The 19,813-nt window shown below is 55.9% G+C and overlaps 1 protein-coding gene across 9 annotated transcripts in view; it reads left to right on the top strand.

Annotated features, from left to right (window-relative positions):
- The window catches only part of LLGL2 (LLGL scribble cell polarity complex component 2), a 40,971-nt gene extending 24,732 nt beyond the window's left edge, over positions 1–16,239 (top strand). For 7 of the 9 annotated variants that reach the window (XM_049858917.1, XM_049858913.1, XM_049858911.1 and 4 more), the window contains 23 exons: positions 1,356–1,437; positions 1,717–1,832; positions 2,602–2,760; positions 5,822–5,984; positions 6,094–6,226; positions 6,464–6,518; positions 7,169–7,323; positions 9,665–9,882; positions 9,956–10,023; positions 10,143–10,296; positions 10,387–10,491; positions 11,036–11,328; positions 11,419–11,569; positions 12,067–12,211; positions 12,966–13,082; positions 13,183–13,349; positions 13,842–14,106; positions 14,350–14,503; positions 14,773–14,801; positions 15,025–15,072; positions 15,246–15,288; positions 15,414–15,475; positions 15,662–16,239. In XM_049858917.1, the coding sequence (XP_049714874.1) occupies positions 1,356–1,437; positions 1,717–1,832; positions 2,602–2,760; positions 5,822–5,984; positions 6,094–6,226; positions 6,464–6,518; positions 7,169–7,323; positions 9,665–9,882; positions 9,956–10,023; positions 10,143–10,296; positions 10,387–10,491; positions 11,036–11,328; positions 11,419–11,569; positions 12,067–12,211; positions 12,966–13,082; positions 13,183–13,349; positions 13,842–14,106; positions 14,350–14,503; positions 14,773–14,801; positions 15,025–15,072; positions 15,246–15,288; positions 15,414–15,475; positions 15,662–15,669 (2,890 nt within the window). In that variant the 3' untranslated portion in view covers positions 15,670–16,239. Of the gene's footprint in view, positions 1–1,355; positions 1,438–1,716; positions 1,833–2,601; positions 2,761–5,821; positions 5,985–6,093; positions 6,227–6,463; positions 6,519–7,168; positions 7,324–9,664; positions 9,883–9,955; positions 10,024–10,142; positions 10,297–10,386; positions 10,492–11,035; positions 11,329–11,418; positions 11,570–12,066; positions 12,212–12,965; positions 13,083–13,182; positions 13,367–13,841; positions 14,107–14,349; positions 14,504–14,772; positions 14,802–15,024; positions 15,073–15,245; positions 15,289–15,413; positions 15,476–15,661 lie in introns of those variants that run through there. The other 2 variants (XM_049858918.1, XM_049858919.1) reach the window with 2 other exon arrangements.
- Positions 16,240–19,813: the final 3,574 nt, after the last annotated feature.

Below are 19,813 nucleotides of genomic sequence, written 5' to 3' on the forward strand. Positions count from 1 at the left end.
TCTGCTTGCCTTTCCCCCCACCCAGGAGTCAGAGCAGTGACTGGGGTGGTGTACACGCCCAGAGATGCGGGCCGGGGGTGGGGGGATGGGACTTGAGGCTTGGGTTGGGGGTCGGCTGCTCTTCAGATTTCACATACCCACACCCAGGAGTAGGGTGCCCCTGGACTCTGGGTTGGCAGGGACAATCCTTCCATGGCCTGCAGCTAGACCAGGTCCCCTTGGGTCTTCTTTTAGCCATAGGATTGGCTCTGGGGCGGACTGGGGGCTCTGACCACCTTAGAGGCAGCCCATGGGCTCCAGGACGGAGGGTCACCTTTGGATTTCTCCTTGGCTGTGGTTGGCCTGGGCTGGGCTGGATTGGAGGTCTTGGAACACACACACAGGTCCTGCATCTGACCTGAGCCTCCAGGGTGGAACCTAGGAACGTTGAGAGATGGGAGCTACCCTTACAGAACCCACCTCCTCCAGTGAAGCTATACCTCCCTCCTGCAGCTTGGGCCGGAGACATCTGGGTTGGCTGAGCTGCGCTGGGCCACAGGTGGTGTACACACAGGAGGGCAGGGGCCCCAGTCCTGCTACCGGCTTGGCCTGACCTCAGCTGGTTAATCATTGCCGGGCTGTGACCATATCCTGGTTGCCAATCCTTGCTGCCAAGACATGTGGGTGTGGCTGCTAGTTGGGCCCAGGGGGATGCCCGCCTGTGATTTCTCACAGGTGCCAGCAGGCAGGAGCTGATGGGTCCATTGCAGCTCTGGTGGGGGCAGGGGCCTGCAGCACCTAAAAAAAACTAGCAGCTGCCAAAATAAAGCCTCACCTTTCCAAGACAGGGCTTCAAACAGGTTTATTCCGGTTCTACCTCCTGCTGAAAATTTGCATTTCCGCCCCAGATATACTTAATTAGAATCTACAGTTTAACAAGATCTGGTGATTCTTATGTATAATAAATTTTGAGAACCACTGCTTTATAGAATCACCAGGGGATCTTATTAAAATGTAGATTTTAATTCAGTGCATCTGGGGTGGAAAGGCAACTTCTCAGCAGGGGGTGTTGATCCAGTTCAAAGCTCTGTTCTATGGGAGTGGCCCCACCTGCCTAGCCGGGGATGCTTTCCCAGGTGGAGCTGGCTCCACCCTAGAGGCCAGGTCCTTGGCCGAGTACCCACAGGGCCAGGACCACTGCTGTCTCTTACCTGCCGTGGCCTGGACCCAGGTCCTGCTGTCTTGGAGGGGTGGGCAAGCCTGCTCTGCTGCCAGGGTGCTGACGGTTCCTGCCATGTGGGCCCAGAGGTCTCCACTCTGGGGGCAGGTGGGGATGGTGTCTAGCCTTCCCCAATTTTTCCTGAGCCTGCTCCAAGCTACGGCGCCCCTGGGGTAGAATTCATGGGACTGCATCGTGAGAACAACGCCGTGGTGCAGATCCACTTCCTGCTTGGACAGGTGAGGGGCCTCCCCCATGCCTTCTCACCCTCACGTCCTCCAGAAGGGGTGGTGGGGACAGACAGACGTTGGTGGCCCTGGGTGTAGTGCTGATGGAGGGTCTGAGACCACCTCCCCTTACCCACCTGGGGGTCCACAGGCTGGCCTAAGAGTAGTGGAGGGCTTTTAGTCCCTGGGGCTCTTGGCTAGACCTTCAGCATGTAGACGCCATGGTGAATCTGGCCCTTCCTGGCTAGTGAGGCAGCACCTTCCCTGTCCCCTGCCCCGTTCCTTCCCTAGTGCCAGCTGGTCACCCTCTTGGACGACAACAGCCTGCATCTCTGGAGCCTGAAGGTCAAGGCTGGGGTCTCGGAGCTGCAGGAGGAGGAGAGCTTTACACTGCGCAGCCCCCCGGGGTAAGGACTGGGGCCCCTTCCTCTCCCAGCTAGCCTGACCCCTGCACCCAACTCTGGAGGGGAGGAGGAATCACCCTTTGAAGGTCCCTTACTCTTAGACTAAGGCTAAGGCCACACCCTGAGCCTTGGAGAAACACAACTCTAGACTTCCAAGTTGGTTTTGGCCCTATTTAAGCATCTGCCAATAACTCCACCTTTAAGCCTCGTTTTTTAAATTTGTACAATAGGTGTAAATATAGTTCTAACTTTATAGAGATGCTTTAAGTATTAAATTAGGCAATTCATATTGAACTGTCAGTATACTGTCTAGCATAAAAAAATCAGTCAATACAGGGAACCAGTTAATTGAAGTTCAGTTAGATCTGAGGAAGGCAGTACATGAATTATTCTGATTTCTGAGGTGGTGGTCATTGTCAGTTGCTGTGGCTGTTGAGCCCCTGCAAGGCCTGGGGTATTTTTGAGTGTCTCCATCCTCCACTGTCCTGAGAGGAGTGGGTGGGCCTCCTTCCATCCCCACGCAGTATGGCATTTTTTTACCTCCTCGCCCAAGCTCACTGCCATCTCCGTCCTATCTTGGCAGAGAGTAGCCAATATATTTGTCCTGGCCCAAGACACTGTAGGCCCTACTAAAGGACCTCGAGGACCTGATTTCCCCTAAGCGTGGCCTTCCCTGGGGGAGGTGAGGGAGCTGGGAGTCGGGGGACCCTATGCATGGGGTCCCCCCCACCCGGGCAGCAGGAAGCTCACGGGCAGCCATTCCCACTGACAGGGCCGCCCCCAGTGCCACACAGATCACTGTGGTCCTGCCACACTCCTCCCGTGAGCTGCTGTACCTGGGCACTGAGAGTGGTGACGTGTTTGTGGTGCAGCTGCCGGCCTTCCGCGCGCTAGAGGACAAGACTGTCAGCTCAGACGCCGTGCTGCAGCGGTGAGCCCAAACCCCTGTGCCCTGGGGGACCCGTCCCCTTGAATGAGGCCTGGCCTCTCTCTTTGATCTCCAGTAATGACTCTCAGGATCTTAATTTCTCTCCTGTGAAGTCTAGGGGGCAAGAGGGGGGACTCCCAGCTCCCCGCTTGACCCCTAAACTCAGAACCTATCGCCCATAATGTGTTAACATCACAGCACCAAAAGGGAACTTGGGGGTAACTTGTTACCTCATTTTTAGGGTGAGGAAACTGAGGCCCAAAATGATTAGGAAGCATCACTAACTCCTAGTCCAGTTTTCTTTGCACTGATACTATGTTTTTCAAACCCCAGTGCTGTGGACAGACCCCCAAACTCAAACCTCCCTGCATGAGCTAGGACAGCATGCTGCTGACGCTTTGTGTTTGGGGCACTGTATTGAGTTTCCACGTGCACACAGGCTGCGTGGCTAAACAGCCTTGACAGCCACAATCCTGTGTTGCTGTTGTTGGGTGCTGTCAAGTCAGTTCCAACTCAGTGACTCCGTGTACAACAGAATGAATCACTGCCTGGTCCTGTGCCATCCTCGTGATGGCTGTTAATGCTTGAACCCATTGTTGCAGCCACTGTGTCAACCCATCTTGCTGAGGATCTTTCTCTTTGTCACTGACCCTCTACTTTACCAAGCATGATGTCCTTCTCCAAGGACTGGTCCCTCCTGATAACATGTCCAAATTAATTCTGTAAGCTTGTTGAAATAGTTGATGGTGTTAAGAGGGAGTCTAATGGGGTGTGGACTTGGAGAAGGAAGGGTGGGACTCAAAAGGCGGGGAGATGGAGTCTGGAGGGAGCTTGTGGGGACTGGTAGGTAGTGGTGGACGGTTCTGCAGGACCAAGGGGCAGGGAGAAGCCCAGGGTGCTGGGTTGGTGACATGAGGCTGGACCTGTCCCCAAGGGCTAGGGAGCAGGGGCACTGGCACACACACACACAGCTATCTAGTCTGTGGTGATGATGAAGCAGGGCCTGGCTGAGTTGGGATTCCTGTATGGGGCTGGGTCCCTATGAGTACAGTTCTCCTGTGCTCTTCCTGCTCAGCAGGGCAGGGTCAGGCAGTGTGACCATGGTCAAAGTAGACAGCTTGCAGGATGACGGACAGGCCCAGCCGGAGCTTAGCGTGGATGCCTGGTCTGTAGGCAAGAGAGGTGGGGAGGAGGACCTGGGCCTCAGCACCTGGGAATCCACCTGGCCCCACCTGATGGAATCTGGTTGGTAGGGGCCCTTCCCTGGGACTTAGCCACCCAACTGGGCTCTCTGGCCTGAGGCCCTGGGACCCTTCCTCCTCATCGAGCAAAGTTCTGTTCAGCTGCATTTTGTCAACAATTATCTGAATGTTTTCAAAGATTACCTCTTTAGTCTAACAGCTCTGAGAAGGTGTCCATCCAAAGCGGGGGAAGTGCATATAAAAGACATAGGCATAAGGCTGATCATTACAGGGTATTTTAATGGCAAAAAGTCAGAAACCATCTAACTGTTCAACAATTCCCATCTGTGTAAAGGCATTTCTGCAGTCATTAATATCTTGGAGAATATGTAAACACATGTGAAAATGGCCATGGTCTATTTAGGTGGAGAAAAAAGTGAGTTATACAACAGTATGGGCACCAAAATTCCAATTTTTATATAAATAAACGAGGGTAGATGTACAGGCACACACCTCAGGGGAAAGGTCGGGGAGGGCAGCACTTGAACACAGAGCAGCCGCCATTAATCCTGTATCGAGCTGCCTTCTGACACTGTCTCAGATGCTTTTCTGTATTTCCCAAGACGGTGCAGTTCTTGCATTTTTAATTGTCTACGTACTACATCGTTATAGAATCCTTTTCAAAAATTAAGAACTTTACAGATAAGGCTTGTGGTGAAATGAGTTCCATCGTGTGGCCTTTTGCCTTGGTAGAAAGGTTGGAGGGTGGAGCTGTCTCATAGGGATCAGACTTGGGCCGACCCTGAGTCATGTTATCCCCCCTGAGGTTAGACAGGTTCTGACCATCTCACTGCCACCACTGCCATTTTACAAGGTTAAAGTCCCCTTTGACGCCCCCCCACTGCCAATTCCAACTCTAGGGAAGCCAGTGCTAGCGGTTGGTCGTGGGGACTTCGGTAGATGCCAAGGGCTTTGGTTGGGTTTGTTTTTGTGTAGGGGTGCCCTCGGGGCTGTTTCCATTTTCCACTCACTGTCCTTAGTGTTTGGGGCCCTGGTGGTGCAGTGGTTAAGTGTTTGACTACTAACCAAAAAGTTGGCAGTCTGAATCCACCAAGCCGCTCCTTGGAAACCCTATAGGGAAGTTTTACTCTGTCCTATAGGATCACTATGAGTTGGAATCGACTTGACAGCAACAGGTTTGGGTTGTGTTTTTTTTTTTTTTTTTGTCCTTAGTGTTGGCTCTCTGTCTCGGGCCTGCCACCTTGTAGTCTTCTGTTGGCTGCTGTGGGCTTTATGTCCTCATTCCAGGCCCAGAGGGGGACTTGGAGGGTCAAGGCTCAGACTAACGTAGAGATTTTTGTCTTGTGGATGTTAAAACCTTTTTATTGTTGAATTGGCATATAATTTTCATAACAATTTAAAAGTAAAAGTTTTTATTATGAAATACCACCTACTTAAAGAAATGCACTAAACGTAAGTATGCGGTTTGACAAATTCTTGTAAAGTGGGTCCCCCCGCAGCCACCACCCTAACAGGTGAAGAAATGGAACTTTGCCAGCATCCTGAGACCCCGCCCTCTTCCCAGTCAAAGCTCTCTCCCTCCTCTGGAGGCAGCCCACACTGGCTTCTCTGCAGATCACTTCCTTGCTTTTCTTTTTGGTTTTACCACCTACACGTGCATCCTGTGGGGTTTTAGATCATAAACGTCACTGTCCTGTTCTACTCGTTGCTGCCCTGCCCCCAGCAGTGTATCCTAGCTGTCTTTCCACGCGGGCACACATGGAGCCTGTGCTGCCTGGAGGGCCAGCGTGCGGCTGTGCCCTCGGCCACTGCCCAGTCAGTGCCCAGCGGCATGGACTCACAGCTCTCCCCCGCCCACCCAGGTTGCCAGAGGAGGCCCGTCACCGGCGGGTGTTTGAGATGGTGGAGGCCCTGCAGGAGCACCCTCGAGACCCCAATCAGATCCTGGTCGGCTATAGCCGGGGCCTCGTCGTTGTCTGGGACCTGCGGGGCAGCCGTGTGCTCTACCACTTCCTTAGCAGCCAGGTGAGTGGGGCCGGTGGCCAGGCTAGGGGGTGGTGGTTCTCCAGACACACACACCATCTCCGCCCCCCGACCCATGCCTGCTCTCTCTCCTCCTCCTCCTCCTCTGAAGCAACTGGAGAACGTCTGCTGGCAGCGTGATGGCTGTCTGATTGTCAGCTGCCATTCTGACGGCAGCTACTGCCAGTGGCCCATGTCTGGTGATGTCCAGCAACCGGAGCCCTTGCCCAGCTACATGCCTTACGGTCAGTGCTGTCCACCATCCGAGGGCCGCCTTCAGCATGCAAAGCAAGGTCCTTTCTGCCCAGTCAGCCTTTCCTGGATTTAGGTGTGGGGCCCAGAGAGGGCAGGAACGGCTTTGTCCCCAGCCCCACAAGCGGTGCACTGATCCCCAGCACAGCTTCCTCAGGAAGCACTTGGAGCAAGGCCTGGCCTCGGGGAGTCTTCCACACGAGGGTCCATTCAAGCTCCTTTTCTTTTAGGTCCCTTTCCTTGCAAAGCTATTACCAAAATCTTCTGGCTGACTACCAAGAAGGGGTAGGTATCAGTACTCTGTCCTCTTCCCCTTCCAGAGCCTTCCTGGAGGGCTGGGAGGGCTACTCGGGCCTCTGCCTAGGGGAGATAGTGCCTCATGAACAGCTTTGAGTCCCACATGGAGATCTTGGATCTAGGCAGGGAGAGGAGGGCAGACTTGCTGGCGGTTCAAACCTCTCAAGGACCCAATTCCTGCACAATCCAGTCCCCTCCTTCTTTTCCACCTCCAAGAGACGGTTTAGATCAGTGGGTTTCAGACTGTTTTAGCAGCAGACCAGTTTCTTCAAACAAAACCTTACAGGGAGACCCCCAATGTATCAGTGGCTAAGGGGGTGCCCTGGTTGAAGCAGAGAAGACAGAGTCAGACCCCCAGCCTAGATTCCCCCACCCACCCCAATTTCTCCTGGGCAGTGGCAGTCCCAGCCCTGGAAGAGGTGGGGTCCAGCCCCACCTGTCTTGGGTACCCTGAGTGAGCTCTCGCCCTGAGGCTGGCCTCTCCACCTTGCACAGAAGGGCCCAGCACTGGGACCTGGGGGCCTGGGGACTTCCAGGCCAGTCACTGCCCTCTGGACTCCAGAGAAGCCCACACTGGCAGCCCAGCCTGGGGGGCTGTGTTGGGACCCCAGGCCCACGCTGCCCTTCTGTGCCCCCAGGTTGCCCTTCACCATCTTCCAGGGTGGCATGCCAAGGGCCAGCTATGGGGACCGCCACTGCATCTCGGTGATCCATGGCAGCCAGCAGACGGCCTTTGACTTCACCTCCCGTGTCATTGACTTCACGGTCCTCGCCGAGGCGGACCCCACGGCTGGTGGGTGCACCTCAGGAGTGGGTGTAGGGAGCTGTGGGGAAGGGGACGGAGCCATAAATAAGCAGGGAGGGTCCTGCGCTGGAGTTTGCCAACCCGCCACCGTCTGGGGACCCTTAGCCTCACCACGTCCCTTCTTAGTGTCACCGAGGCCAGCAGCCTGGGTCAGTCCCATTAACCCCATCCCTGTCGGCCTCCCCATCAGGGGCTGGCCTGTGGCATTGTCATCGCTGGCCACACTCTGCCTGCCTGTAAGCTCTTTGCTCTTCCAGGGGTTCTGGTGGGCCTCTGTTCTGGGTGTGTCTGTATGGTTGGATTTAACGGTCCACCAGCTTAGGCAAGGGGCTCCTTTTTGCTCGAAGCCTCCCTTTTGGGGTGGGGCATGGGGTGGCAGCGGGGCCAGCACTGAGTGGCTCTCCTGCAGCTCAGGCAGATAGCAAAGCCCTGACTCAGCTTCAAAAATTGAGTGACAGGCAAGACCAGAAAGGGCTGATGTCGAAATCTGGAGAGGCGGCCGAGCAGGCACTCCAGGAGGGAGGGGCTCCTTTCCAATGACTCTGCCCGACATGCCCCAGGGCCCCAGGTGAGGAGAGATGGCTGCTCCAGGACGCAGCAGGTCTGTGTTCTCCCGGCCTCATCATCATCAAGAGAGACTCCCCAACTCGCTTTTCCTTCTTTCTCAGCCTCTTCACCCTCTTCATACTTGACACAGGGTTGCTGAGCAGGGGCTTGGCACAGCCTGGGGTCTCCTTGGGCTTGGGCAAGAAGCCTGGGCTATGGTGGCCCCACCCCCCTTCGCTGGCCGGGTCATCTGATCCCCAGCAGAGGCGGAAGCGGGAGAGAAGCTGAGCTGTATGTTTAAGTGGAGTCCTCTAGGGCCAGCGCCCTCCTGTGATTGTCCTCCAAGCTCCAAAGGGCTGTGACATGGGTGCATAGTGAGGGGCACTACCCCTCAGCCCTGAGGCTCCCGGGTGATGGCCCTGCCTGGCCTGGGGCTCTGGCTGAACTGTCCTGGGCAAGCTTTCTGATTTATTGAACACTTACTGTGGCTAGGAAAAAACGGACAAAGCCCCTGCCCTCAAGGGCCTGAGCTTCGAGTGTGGGGAGACGGTGAACAGGTTGACAGAGGCTGAGTGCTAAGAACAAATGGCCGGGTAAGAGCAGTGGAGGGCAGGGGAGTGCTGATTAGACAGGGTATCAGGGCAAGCCTCCCAGAGGTGGGGACATATTTGAACAGAAACCCAGATGGGCCAGCCTTGCAGAGGCCTGGGGACAGAGATTCAGAGCTGGGAAGCTGCTGGCCTGCAGAGAGGATGGGCCATTCTTTCCAGAGTCTGTGCTGTAGGGGAGCAAGGGATAGACATGTGTCCCAAAGAGCTGACGCAGGCTCTCCTGGGCCTGGAGGGAATGTGCCAGCCTGTGAGGGCCACACTCCCAGCCAGGCTTCTGGAACATACTGACGAAGGGCGGTATCGAGGCTGTCAGCTAGGCAGGTGCCCCAGACGGTGGGTTTCCCAGGCTGGGCTCTGAGGGGGCCCACGGCCACAGGCCAGATGGGAGCCTGAGAAGACCAGCCTAGTCCAGGGAGGAAGGGCTTAGGAAGCCGAGTGGAAAAGAAGGAGGGAGGCCTGCTCTCCTCTTTTCCCAGAGATCTTTTGGGAAATAGGCCGAGGGGAAGATGCCTGGAGGTGCCCAGCCCCACTCTGCGAGAAGCCTGGGGGACAGGCAGGACAGGGCCGCAGAGCCTTACTCTAACCTAAGGCCTCCTGTCTGTCAGTTGTCAAACACATTTATTGAGCACCAACTAGGTGCTCCTAGAGCCTGGTGCACCCAGGGCCAGACAACACACCACCTCTGCAGCTTGTGGTGTGGCGAGAGCATTACTAGGCACACCTGAGCCAGGACTGTTGGCTGCAAGTAGGGAAGACAGGCATCTCACGGGAGGGAGCCAAGGAAGAGGATTGGCAGACCCCTGGGCCCCTTTCCTGACCCCAGTTCTGGGCCAGTGTCTTCTGCCTGTTCGCCCTGTGCCAGTTACGTTCACCAGTTTGTGAGACAGGGCTGCTCCCCGACACCCACTGTCCTCCTGGCAGGGAAGGGACTCCACTCAAGCAGCTGAGAGCAGGGGCTTTCTAGCCAGGTCCCCACGTGTGGTTTGAGGCTCTCCCTGGGGCCCCAGGCTGTAGCCCTGAAACCAGCTGAGCAGCAGAATCTCCCAGGGAGTTTGTTTTTAAAATGCAAATTCCCTGGCTCCAACCCTGGAGCTCTGACTCAGCAGGGGCAGACTGGGGCAAGCTGCTTCCAACTGGCTCCTGTGCCCCCTGACCCTTGGACTCTCCCCCAGCCTTTGACGACCCCTACGCCCTGGTGGTGCTGGCCGAGGAGGAGCTGGTGGTGATTGACCTGAAGGTGGCCGGCTGGCCACTAGTGCAGCCACCCTACCTGGCTTCCCTGCACTGCTCCGCCATCACCTGCTCCCACCACGTCTCCAACATCCCCCTGAAGCTGTGGGAGCGCGTCATCACTGCCGGCAGCCGGCAGAGCACGCAGTTCTCCAGCATGGTAGGTCCAGCCTCACACCATACCCCCAGCCTCCGGGCCAAGCTCTCCACGGACATGCCTGTCTCTTCTCCAGGAGTGGCCCATTGATGGGGGCACCAACCTGGCCCCAGCCCCACCCCAGAGGGACCTGCTGCTCACGGGGTAGGTGACTTTGATGCCACTCTCCTCCTAGCGGGATATGCCGGGTGGAAGCAGTGTCTGCGGGCCAGGCCCCAGGCCCTGCATCCCTCTAAGGGCGGGCAGGCGGGCTCTGCCTACAGGCATGAGGACGGCACTGTGCGGTTCTGGGATGCCTCGGGCGTCTGCTTGCGGCTCCTCTACAAGCTCAGCACCGTACCAGTGTTCCTCACTGATGCGGACCCCAACGAGAGCCTCCACACTCAGGGCGAGGATGAGTGGCCCCCACTACGCAAGGTGAGGCCACATGCCTGGGAGCCAGGTACGACAGGGACAGGCCGGGTCTGGCCCCCACGGACGGCTCAAGGGCTTCTCTCCCCTGGTTAGGTGGGCTCTTTCGACCCCTACAGTGATGACCCTCGGCTGGGCATCCAGAAGATTTTCCTCTGCAAATACAGCGGCTACCTGGCTGTGGCGGGCACAGCAGGGCAGGTAGCAGGCTGGTCCCAGGTGGAGGAGGGGTTGGTGACGTGGGCAGCACCCAGGCCTGGGAGCTTCCTTTTCATGAAAGGGGAAAAGAGAGGACAGGAGTCAGCCCGAGAGCCCACCCCGATGCATCATCAGGTCCCTGCCACTCTGTGCTCTTCCCCCTGTGCAGGGGTTGCTTGGTACCATTAAAGGGAGGTCCTCAGGGTGCTGGAGTCCCTTGGTAGTACAGTTAACACACTGAGCTGCTAACCAAAAGGTTGGTGGTTCAGGTCCACCCAGAAGTGCCCCAGAAGATAGGCCTGGTGGTCTTCTGAGAAATCAGCCCCTGAAAACCCTATGGAGCACAGTTCTACTCTGACACACGTAGTGTTGCCATGAGTCAGTCAGTTCAATAGTAACCGGTTTGGTTTTGGTCTCAGGGTGATGGGATTTCCTCCAGGAATCAGAATTAAGGGTGGAGGTTGGACTCTGGGCCTTGGTCTGGGTCCTGGGCCCTTTTCTGCCCCAGCAGTCAGGGTCCCTGAGGTCCCACTGCCTGCCCTGCCAGGTGCTGGTGCTGGAGCTGAACGACGAGGCTGCGGAGCACACAGTGGAGCAGGTAGAGGCAGACCTGCTGCAGGACCAGGAGGGCTACCGCTGGAAGGGGCACGAACGCCTGTGTGCCCGCCGGGGGCCTGTGCACTTCGAACCCGGCTTCCAGCCTTTTGTGCTGGTGCAGTGCCAGCCCCCGGCCGTTGTCACCTCCCTGGCCCTACATTCCGAGTGGCGGCTTGTGGCCTTTGGCACCAGCCATGGCTTCGGCCTCGTCGACCACCAGCAGCGGCGGCAGGTCTTTGTCAAGTGAGCGGCCCTCCTAGGTGGGTGGGGCCAGGGTGGGGCCAGGTGAGGTGCCTTGGGCCTGGCAGTGGACACGCCTGCCATCTACCCCAGGTGCACGCTGCATCCCAGTGACCAGCTGGCCTTGGAGGGCCCCCTGTCCCGTGTGAAGTCCCTGAAGAAATCCCTGCGCCAGTCATTCCGCCGGATACGCCGCAGCAGGGCATCCACCCGGAAGCGGCGGCCAGCTGGCCTCCCAGGAGAGGTGAGGCATGAGCTCAGCCCGCGACAGCCCAGCTGCCAGCAGTGGGTCCCCACTACCCTGTCCCCACCCCTGGGCTTGCTCAGTGGCTGCAACACAGCCCCTGGGTCCTGATACAGAGGGTCATATCCTGCCCCACCACCTGCTGTGACCTTGGATATGTCTCACTGATTCTCTGTGCCTCAACTTCCCCAAGTGCAAACTGGGAATCATTGTAATACTTAGGGGTAAGTCCTCAGTACCTCTTAGCTGTTTTTTGGTATTCCCCTGCCCCTTTTTCCCTATAGTCTGCGGGGAGGACAGAGGATCCCCCTCCCCCCCGCCCGCCCCCGTTTCCACCCAGGCATCTTGCACTTAGATATGGTCTCCTGGGATCCAGGCCAGGCAGGGGTTGGCACTGGGCTGGGGCCAGTCTTCCCCTGGTGGGATGGCACTGAGCCAACAGTGCCCTAGGGAGGGGCAGCGAGAGCCCCGCATCAGGCCTGACCCATCCACCGCAGGTGCCAGAGGCCAAGACAGAGCGCGCTGGCCTGCAGAACATGGAGCTGGCACCTGTGCAGCGCAAGATCGAGGCCCGCTCGGCCGAGGACTCCTTCACCGGCTTTGTCCGCACCCTCTACTTTGCCGACACCTACCTGAGGGACAGTGAGTGGTCGGCCAGGGTGAGGGGGCCCAGGTGGGCATCCCTAGCATGAGGGTGTGTTGGATGCTGCTGCCTTCCTGGGCTTTGGAGTCAGGTGGCCGTGGGCACCTCAGACTCCACCATTTTCTGGAAGTGTGACCTCGGACACATCTCTTTATTTTTTTTTTTTTAATTTTTATTGTGCTTTAAGTGAAAATTTACAAATCAAGTCAGTCCGTCACGCAAAAACTTATATACACCTTGCTACATACTCCCAATTCCTCTCCCCCTAATGAGACAACCCGCTCCCTCCCTCCACTCTCTCTTTTCGTGTCCATTTCACCAGCTTCTAACCCCCTCTACCCTCACATCTCCCCTCCAGGGAGGAGATCCCAACACAGTCTCAAGTCGGACATATCTCTTGACCTTTCTGGGCCTCAGCTTGTCCCTCCTCACAGGGCAAGGGTGGAGTGGGGGTGGCCACCGCTATCTGAGTGGCCACTGAGGCATCCTGGCTGGGGGCATTTGTGCAGGGCCCCTTGTGGTTGTCAGAGAGCCTTCCCTGTCTGACCCCATCCTGCACCCCAGGGGTTAGGCAGGGCCACAGTGCCTCCATTTACAGAGAAGGAAACTGACTTAGGAGCAGCCAGGTAGTGCGTGGCTAGGTGGGATGTGAGCCCAGGTCGCCCGCCTGACTCCACCTGGCTCCTAGAGGGGATTTCTCGACCCTCTTCCCAGAGCCGGGCTCAGACACCCAAAGCCTTTTCCCTTTGGCAGGCTCCCGCCACTGCCCGTCACTGTGGGCTGGCACCAATGGCGGTACTGTCTACGCCTTCTCCCTGCGCGTGCCCCCTGCCGAGCGGAGGATGGATGAGCCCGTGCGGGCAGAGCAGAGTGAGTGCTGGCAGGGGTGAGGGCAGTGGGCACTTTGCTGATTTTGCCAGGGTGGGTGGTGTCCTCAACCACGCAGCCCACCACCTGCTCCTTCCTGTAGCCAAGGAGATCCAGCTGATGCACCGTGCACCTGTGGTGGGCATCCTAGTGCTGGACGGACACAGCGTGCCCCTTCCAGAGCCCCTGGAGGTGGCCCACGACCTGTCAAAGAGCCCAGACATGCAAGGAAGTCACCAGCTACTGGTTGTGTCGGAGGAGCAGTTCAAGGTGCTGTGTAGGGGGAGGTAGGGTTCCCCAAGGTGCCACATGGGGGGCAAGGCAGGGTTCCCAGGAGTCCCTGGGACATCTGGGAACTCATCCTGGGCATAGCTGATGATGGCTGGGATTCATCTGGGTAAGATTTTATTTGATGTTGGTGTTGGTGGGGCTGCAGGGGCACAGGAAAGAATGAGGGGTCTGTGTGGAGTCCCTAGGCCCCAGGGCAGAGGTGGGGATGCCGAAGCAGGACCTGTGTTTATGGAAGGGACACCAAACCTAGACAAGGAAATAAGTGGCCTTGGTGTTCTGCTGGCCCAAGTGCCAGTGACCATACATCTGAGAGCTTGGGGAGCCTGAGGGCTGAACCATGTGTGAGGAAAGCCGGCCGGGCCAGCCCAGCAGAGGCCAGTGGCAGCAGTAGGCAGGAAGGCAAGGGGTCCTTCCCTGGCAGGGTGGAGCTGTGTTCCGGCCGTGGCATGACCAGCCACCCCGTACCTGCAGGTGTTTACACTACCCAAGGTCAGTGCCAAGCTGAAGCTGAAGCTGACGGCCCTGGAGGGCTCGCGGGTGCGGCGGGTCAGCGTGGCCCACTTCGGCAGCTGTCGAACTGAGGATTATGGGGAGCATCACCTGGCTGTCCTCACCAACCTGGGCGACGTCCAGGTGGTCTCGCTGCCCCTGCTCAAGCCCCAGGTGCGCTTCAGCTGCATCCGCCGGGAGGATGTTAGTGGCATCGCCTCCTGTGTCTTCACCAAATATGGCCAAGGTGTGTAGGCAGCAGGTGTTAGCTGGGACGGGGGTGGGCGTGGAGGAGGGCTTCTCAGCCTCAGGAAGGGCAGCCAGGGGTACTGCATGCAGACAAGGCAAGGCTGGATTGGCCTCAGGCGGAGAACTGCCAGGAGGCTTGGGACCCTGACTCGTCCCGCTGCCCAGGGAAACACCTTCTGAAGCCTCAGGACCCCGGAGACCCTGGCCAATCTTACCTGCCAGGTTTCCATCCATTCCCCAGGTTTCTACCTGATCTCCCCCTCGGAGTTTGAGCGCTTCTCTCTCTCCACTAAGTGGCTGGTTGAGCCCCGGTGTCTGGTGGAATCAGCAGAAACCAAGAACCACAGTTGCCCCCACAATGGGGCGGGCCATGAGAAGGCTGTGGGCCGAGCCAGGTGGGTAAAAGGGAGGCCTTTGCCACAGCTCCTCCCTTCCCTGCACATCCTGAGGTGCCCGCTAGGGACTGATCAGAGTCCCCCTGGTAAGTGGTGACTGTGAGCCCAGCTCTTGTATCTCTTCTGCCAATCCCAGTGGGGCTGTTTCCCTCTCAGATGCCTCAGTGCAGGCAGGCCTGGCCCATAGTTCATCTCATGCCATGGGACAAGGCCTTTAGAGCTGGGCGGGGAGCCTAGTGGCCCTGTCCTCACTGTCTCTCCCCCAACAGGAACTCAGGGAGCCAGAGTGATGGAGAGGGTAAGACAGGCCTCTGTAGGGGCAGAGGCTGTACGTGCACACCTGAGCCACACCCAGCCCAGACCTGGGGAGGGGCAGGAAGGGTGGGGTCCCAGGTCAGCTGGAGTGGAAACAGCATTCCTTCCAGCCTTGAGCTCTGGGTTCAAGCACCCCCACCCTGTGAGAGGGAGCAGGGGAAGGGAGGCCCAGCATGGGCCTTGCTGACCAGGACTCTGCCTTCCAGAGAGGATGCCAGGCCCCGTGATGGAGCACGCGCTGCTCAATGACGAGAGTGAGTCTGGGGGCAGGGTGGGGAATGTTCCCCAGGAGACCTGGAAAGCCAGGGTGGGACAGAGGGCCATTTCCCTGAGGGGACGGGCTCATCCAGCACCCAGTAGAAGGGGGAGCAGGGCTTGGATCAGCCCCCACTGGCCTTACAGCCCTCCGTTCCCACCTGACTCGTAGGAGTGCTGAAGGAGATCCAGAGCACACTGGAGGGAGACCGAGCGTAAGTCACCTGCTTAGGTGTGCCCGGCTGGGCTGAGGCTCTGGGAGGGGCACCACGGATGGAAGGTCCTTGTCTGGCAACCGAGTGCCCTGCGGACACTGACTGCTGTGTCTTTGCAAATGCAGGAGCTATGGGGATTGGCATTCCCGGAGAATGGCGGTGGGGTACAGCCTCAGCAATGGAGGAGGTAAGGGCTTAGGGGACTGTTGCTGGCTGGTGGGGAGCAGACAGGTGGAGGAACTTCCTTCTCCCCTCCCCTATCCTAGCCCTGACACATACCCCAGTTGTCCTGGAAACCTCTGTGTCTGGGCTCAGGATGGGTGGCTGAGACCCTGTCCCTCCCAGGAGGCCCTGAGCCGTGTTCCTTCCACAGCAGAGTGAACAAGGGGGCGTCCACAGTGCTCAGTGAACACACACTACTGAGGGCCCGTCCTGGGGCACTGCCCCCACCTGGACAGGCCGAGGACTAGGCCGTGCCGGGACACCCCAGGTCCCACCCTGCTGCTGCTGCTCCTGGCCTCCAGAGAAGAGAGATCCCAGGCCCTGGGGCCGCCCCTTCTGGGGCCCGTCTGTCTCAGTTCTTTTGTCAATGTTGCACAGTTTTTATTCCTCCTCTTCCCTTTTTGTAGTGGGCTGGGTTTTAAATTATAAAATTTAACTGCCTCTGGGTGGAAAAGAGTTTTTAATAAACACATTATTACCTCTTTATTGGACTGGTCCAATGATGGTAGTTTTTCATGGTGTAGAAATGTCCCTATGGATGGAAATGATCACCAGCCAGGGCCTTGCCTTGCCCCCGATCTGCTCCCAGACCAGGTCGGTGCTCAGGAGAATCTCATTGTCAAGCCATTTGAATCAGAGTGGACTGTACCTAACTGTATCTGAACACCGCTGCGCCTTCTGTCTTCAGGAATAAATGGCAAGAGTTAACCATCCTGAGTCTGTCTGACTTGTATCCCTGGAGGGGGGAAAGGAAGGGCCCTCGCTACCCCTGCTGGCCTTTTCCTGTTGTCATGACAGGAGGAGGCCCCAAATATCTCACACCTGGTGACTGGCTTCATCTAGACATCAAAGGAAGACAGGGAGGTTGTGCCAAGGTAGAGGGGTGCCTGGAGGCAAAAGGGCTTACTCCCCTTCATGCCCTGGATTAAACAGTCATTAAGGTCTTTATGGAAGAGCCCTGGTAGTACAATGGTTAAAGGCTCGGCTGCTAAGTAGCCGCTCCCAGGGAGAAAGATGTGGCAGTCTGCTTCCATAAGGATTTACACCTTGGAAACCCTAGGTGGCAGTTGTACTCTGTCCTATAGGCTCACTATGAGTCAGAATCGACTGGATAGCAACAGGTTTGTTTTTTTGGCGTTTTAAGGTCTTTATAACCCTGAGGTTTTGATTCTACTTGGGATGTATCTTTATTCACCAGTCTTTGTCCAGCACACACTATGTGCCAGGGGCTTGGGGTTCAGAGGTGACCAGCCAAGACTCACGGTCCCTGCCCTTGTGGCAGAGGTGTAGTGAGGGTAACGGACACCCGGGTCAGTCTCTAAGTTTGCGCCCCCCTTCGTTGGGGGGGTGATTCACTGGCTGGGCTCGTCTGGTGCCCGCTGGACTTGCACCTGGGGGCAAATGCCTCCCTCTAATAACCCCTGGCTATACCTCTGCCTTGTGGGGTTCCCAGTTGTTACAAGTGCAGTTACAAGTGTTACAAGTTTGGTTGGCTGCTGTCAAGTGAGCCCCCAACTCATGGCGACCCCACGCATAACAGGATCAGACCATTGTGAGTCATAGTGTTTTCATCAGTTGATTTTTGGCAGTAGGTTGCCGGGCCATTTTTCCTAGTCCGTCTTAGTCCGAAGCTCCTCTGAAACTTGTTCAGCATCACACAACCCTCCACTGACAGACGGGTTGTGGCTTCACGTGAGATGCACTGGCCGGGAATTGACCCTGGATCTCCCTCATGAAAGGTGGGAATTCTACCACCAAACTACAATTCAGGGGCATCTGGGAGGTGATGTTAAGCTGTGACCTGAGAGGTGACCAGGAGTTGGCTGGGCAGAAGGCATTGTGGGTAGGTGGTCATTCTGGCCAAAGACAGAGGGAGGCCATGCGGGGAACTAGCCTGGTTGCTATGGGAAGAGTGAAGAGCTGATGAGACCACTGAGCCACAGGGGCCAGAAGAGCTGAGCACCCAGGTCCTGGGATGGACAGGCAGGCCCAGGGCTACTCAGATAACCAGGACACATTTCTGACCCTGGGCATGTCCAGCTCAAGTCTTTGGATTCTGGAACTTGGACCACTTGACTGAGCCTTGTTTCTCTGTGAGAGGTGTGGAGAGGGGCGAGAAGGGAAGGGCTGAGAACCACAAGGAATAGGGAGGACCAGTTCCCTAAGGAGGAACACTGTCCCTGGAAGAGGTGGGGGAGAGAGGCTGGGTAGATAACAAAAAGCCACAGCTGGGGCCACACCCTGTAAACCAGCTGAAGAGTCTGGACTTCATCCTGAGGCAACAGGAAGTACATAACCTGAAGAGTTTGACAGAGGGAAATGCCACGGAGAGGTTTGTTCTACCACCTATTGCCCTTGTGTCAACTCCATCTCATGGTGACCCCGTGTGCAAAGAGTAGAGCTGTACTCCACTGGTTTTTCGGAAGCGGATCGAGAGGCCTGTCTTCCAAGGAACCTCTGGGTGGACTCAAACCTCCAACTTTTTGATTAGCAGTCGAGTTTGGTTAGCAGCTGAGAACATTCACCGTTTGCTTCACCCAGGTACGCTTGGGTTCTTCTAAAGATCGCTCTGCTGTCTGCAGGTGAGATGAGAAGGGCAGAGGTGGACAGGAGCTGGTTGAATGGACACGAGGTATACAGGGTGGAAAGGAGTATGCTGTCTCATTAGGGGGAGAGCAGCTAGGAGTACCTAGCAAGGTGAGTATAAGTTTTTGTACGAGAGACTGACTTGATGTCACTTAAAGCACAATAAATAAAAATATTTCAAGGGAAAAAAAGATCACTCTAATTCAAATCCCATTTGACATGTGTGACCTCAGGCAAATTACTTAACTGCTCCAAGTTAGTTTATTCTTCTGTGAAATGGGCCTGCTAAGAGTCCTTCCCTCCCAGGCTGTTGCGAGGTTTATATAAGTCCATGAGGTGAATGGGGAAATAATGGGGCCACACTAGATGTTCCATCAGGGGCAGGAAGAACTTGTTAGAAGTCTATGTACAGTGGAAAACAAGTGTTGGAGGCAATGTGGAGAAATCGGAACCCACATCCATTTTGTGGGAATGTAAAATGGTACAGTTGCTTGTGGAAAACTGTTTGGTAATTCTTCAAAAAATTGAACAGCATTAACTTATAACCCAGCAATTTCAAAAACTTGAAAGCAGGGACTCAAATACTTGTACATCGATGTTCACTGCAACACTATTCACAAGAGCCAAAAGATGGAAACAACCCAGATTACCATCAACAGATAAATGGATAAACAAAGGTGGCCTCTCCATTCAATAGAATATGAAGTGCACAACTCAGTGACATTATTACATTCAGCACATTCTATATCCATCACTGCTATTTCCAAAAGATTTTCATTACGCCAAACAGAAACTTAGTACCCCTTCAGCAAAGACTCCCCATCTTCCCCACCCCCAGCCCCTGGTCATCACTAATAAACTTTGGTCTCTATGCATTTGCTTATTCTAGCTATTTCATATAAGTGGGATCATACATTTGTCCTTTTGTGTCTGACTTATTTCACTCAGCATGACATTTTCAAGGTTCATCCATATTGTAGCATGTATCAGGACTTCATTTCTCTTTACGGCTGAATAATTCATTGTATGGAATACCACGTTTTGTTTATCCATTCATCTGTTGATGGGCAGCACCTTTTGGCAATTATAAGTAACGCTGCAATGAGCATTGGTGTACAAGTCCCATGTTCGGTTTTTTTTACAGGTAAAACAAGGCTTCTGAACATCCGGGCTCTGTGGTAACCATTGCCCTTTGTCCTTAGTTGGTGTTGGGGGGCAGGAGACTGGAGTTTATAGATTTCTACGGGCTGGTGTTGAAGGAGCTTTGGTGGCACAGTGGTTAAGCTTTCAGTTGCTAACTGAAACGTTGGCCGCTCCACGGCAGAAACATGTGGCAATATGATTCTGTTAAAAAACAAAACAAAACTGCTCTTGTTGAGTCAATTCCGACTCATAGTAACCCTTACAGGACAGAACAGAACTGCCCCATAGGGTTTCATCAGGTGCTCCTTGGAAACTCTGTGGGTCAGTTCTACTACCCGATAAGGTCGCTATGAGTTGAAACTGACTCGATAGCAAGAGGTTTGGGGTTTTCTGCTATAGGGTTTCCAAGGAGCAACTGGTGGATTCGAACTGCCGAACTTTTGGTTGGCAGCCACGCTCTTAACCAGGCACAACCAGGGCTTCCTATAAAGGCTACAACCTTGTAAACCCTATGGTGCAGTTCTACTCTGTCCTATACGGTTGCTATAAGTCGGAATCGACAACAGGTTTGGTC

The sequence above is a fragment of the Elephas maximus genome, chromosome 19, assembly GCF_024166365.1.
Source record: "Elephas maximus indicus isolate mEleMax1 chromosome 19, mEleMax1 primary haplotype, whole genome shotgun sequence".
Lineage (NCBI taxonomy): Eukaryota > Metazoa > Chordata > Mammalia > Proboscidea > Elephantidae > Elephas > Elephas maximus.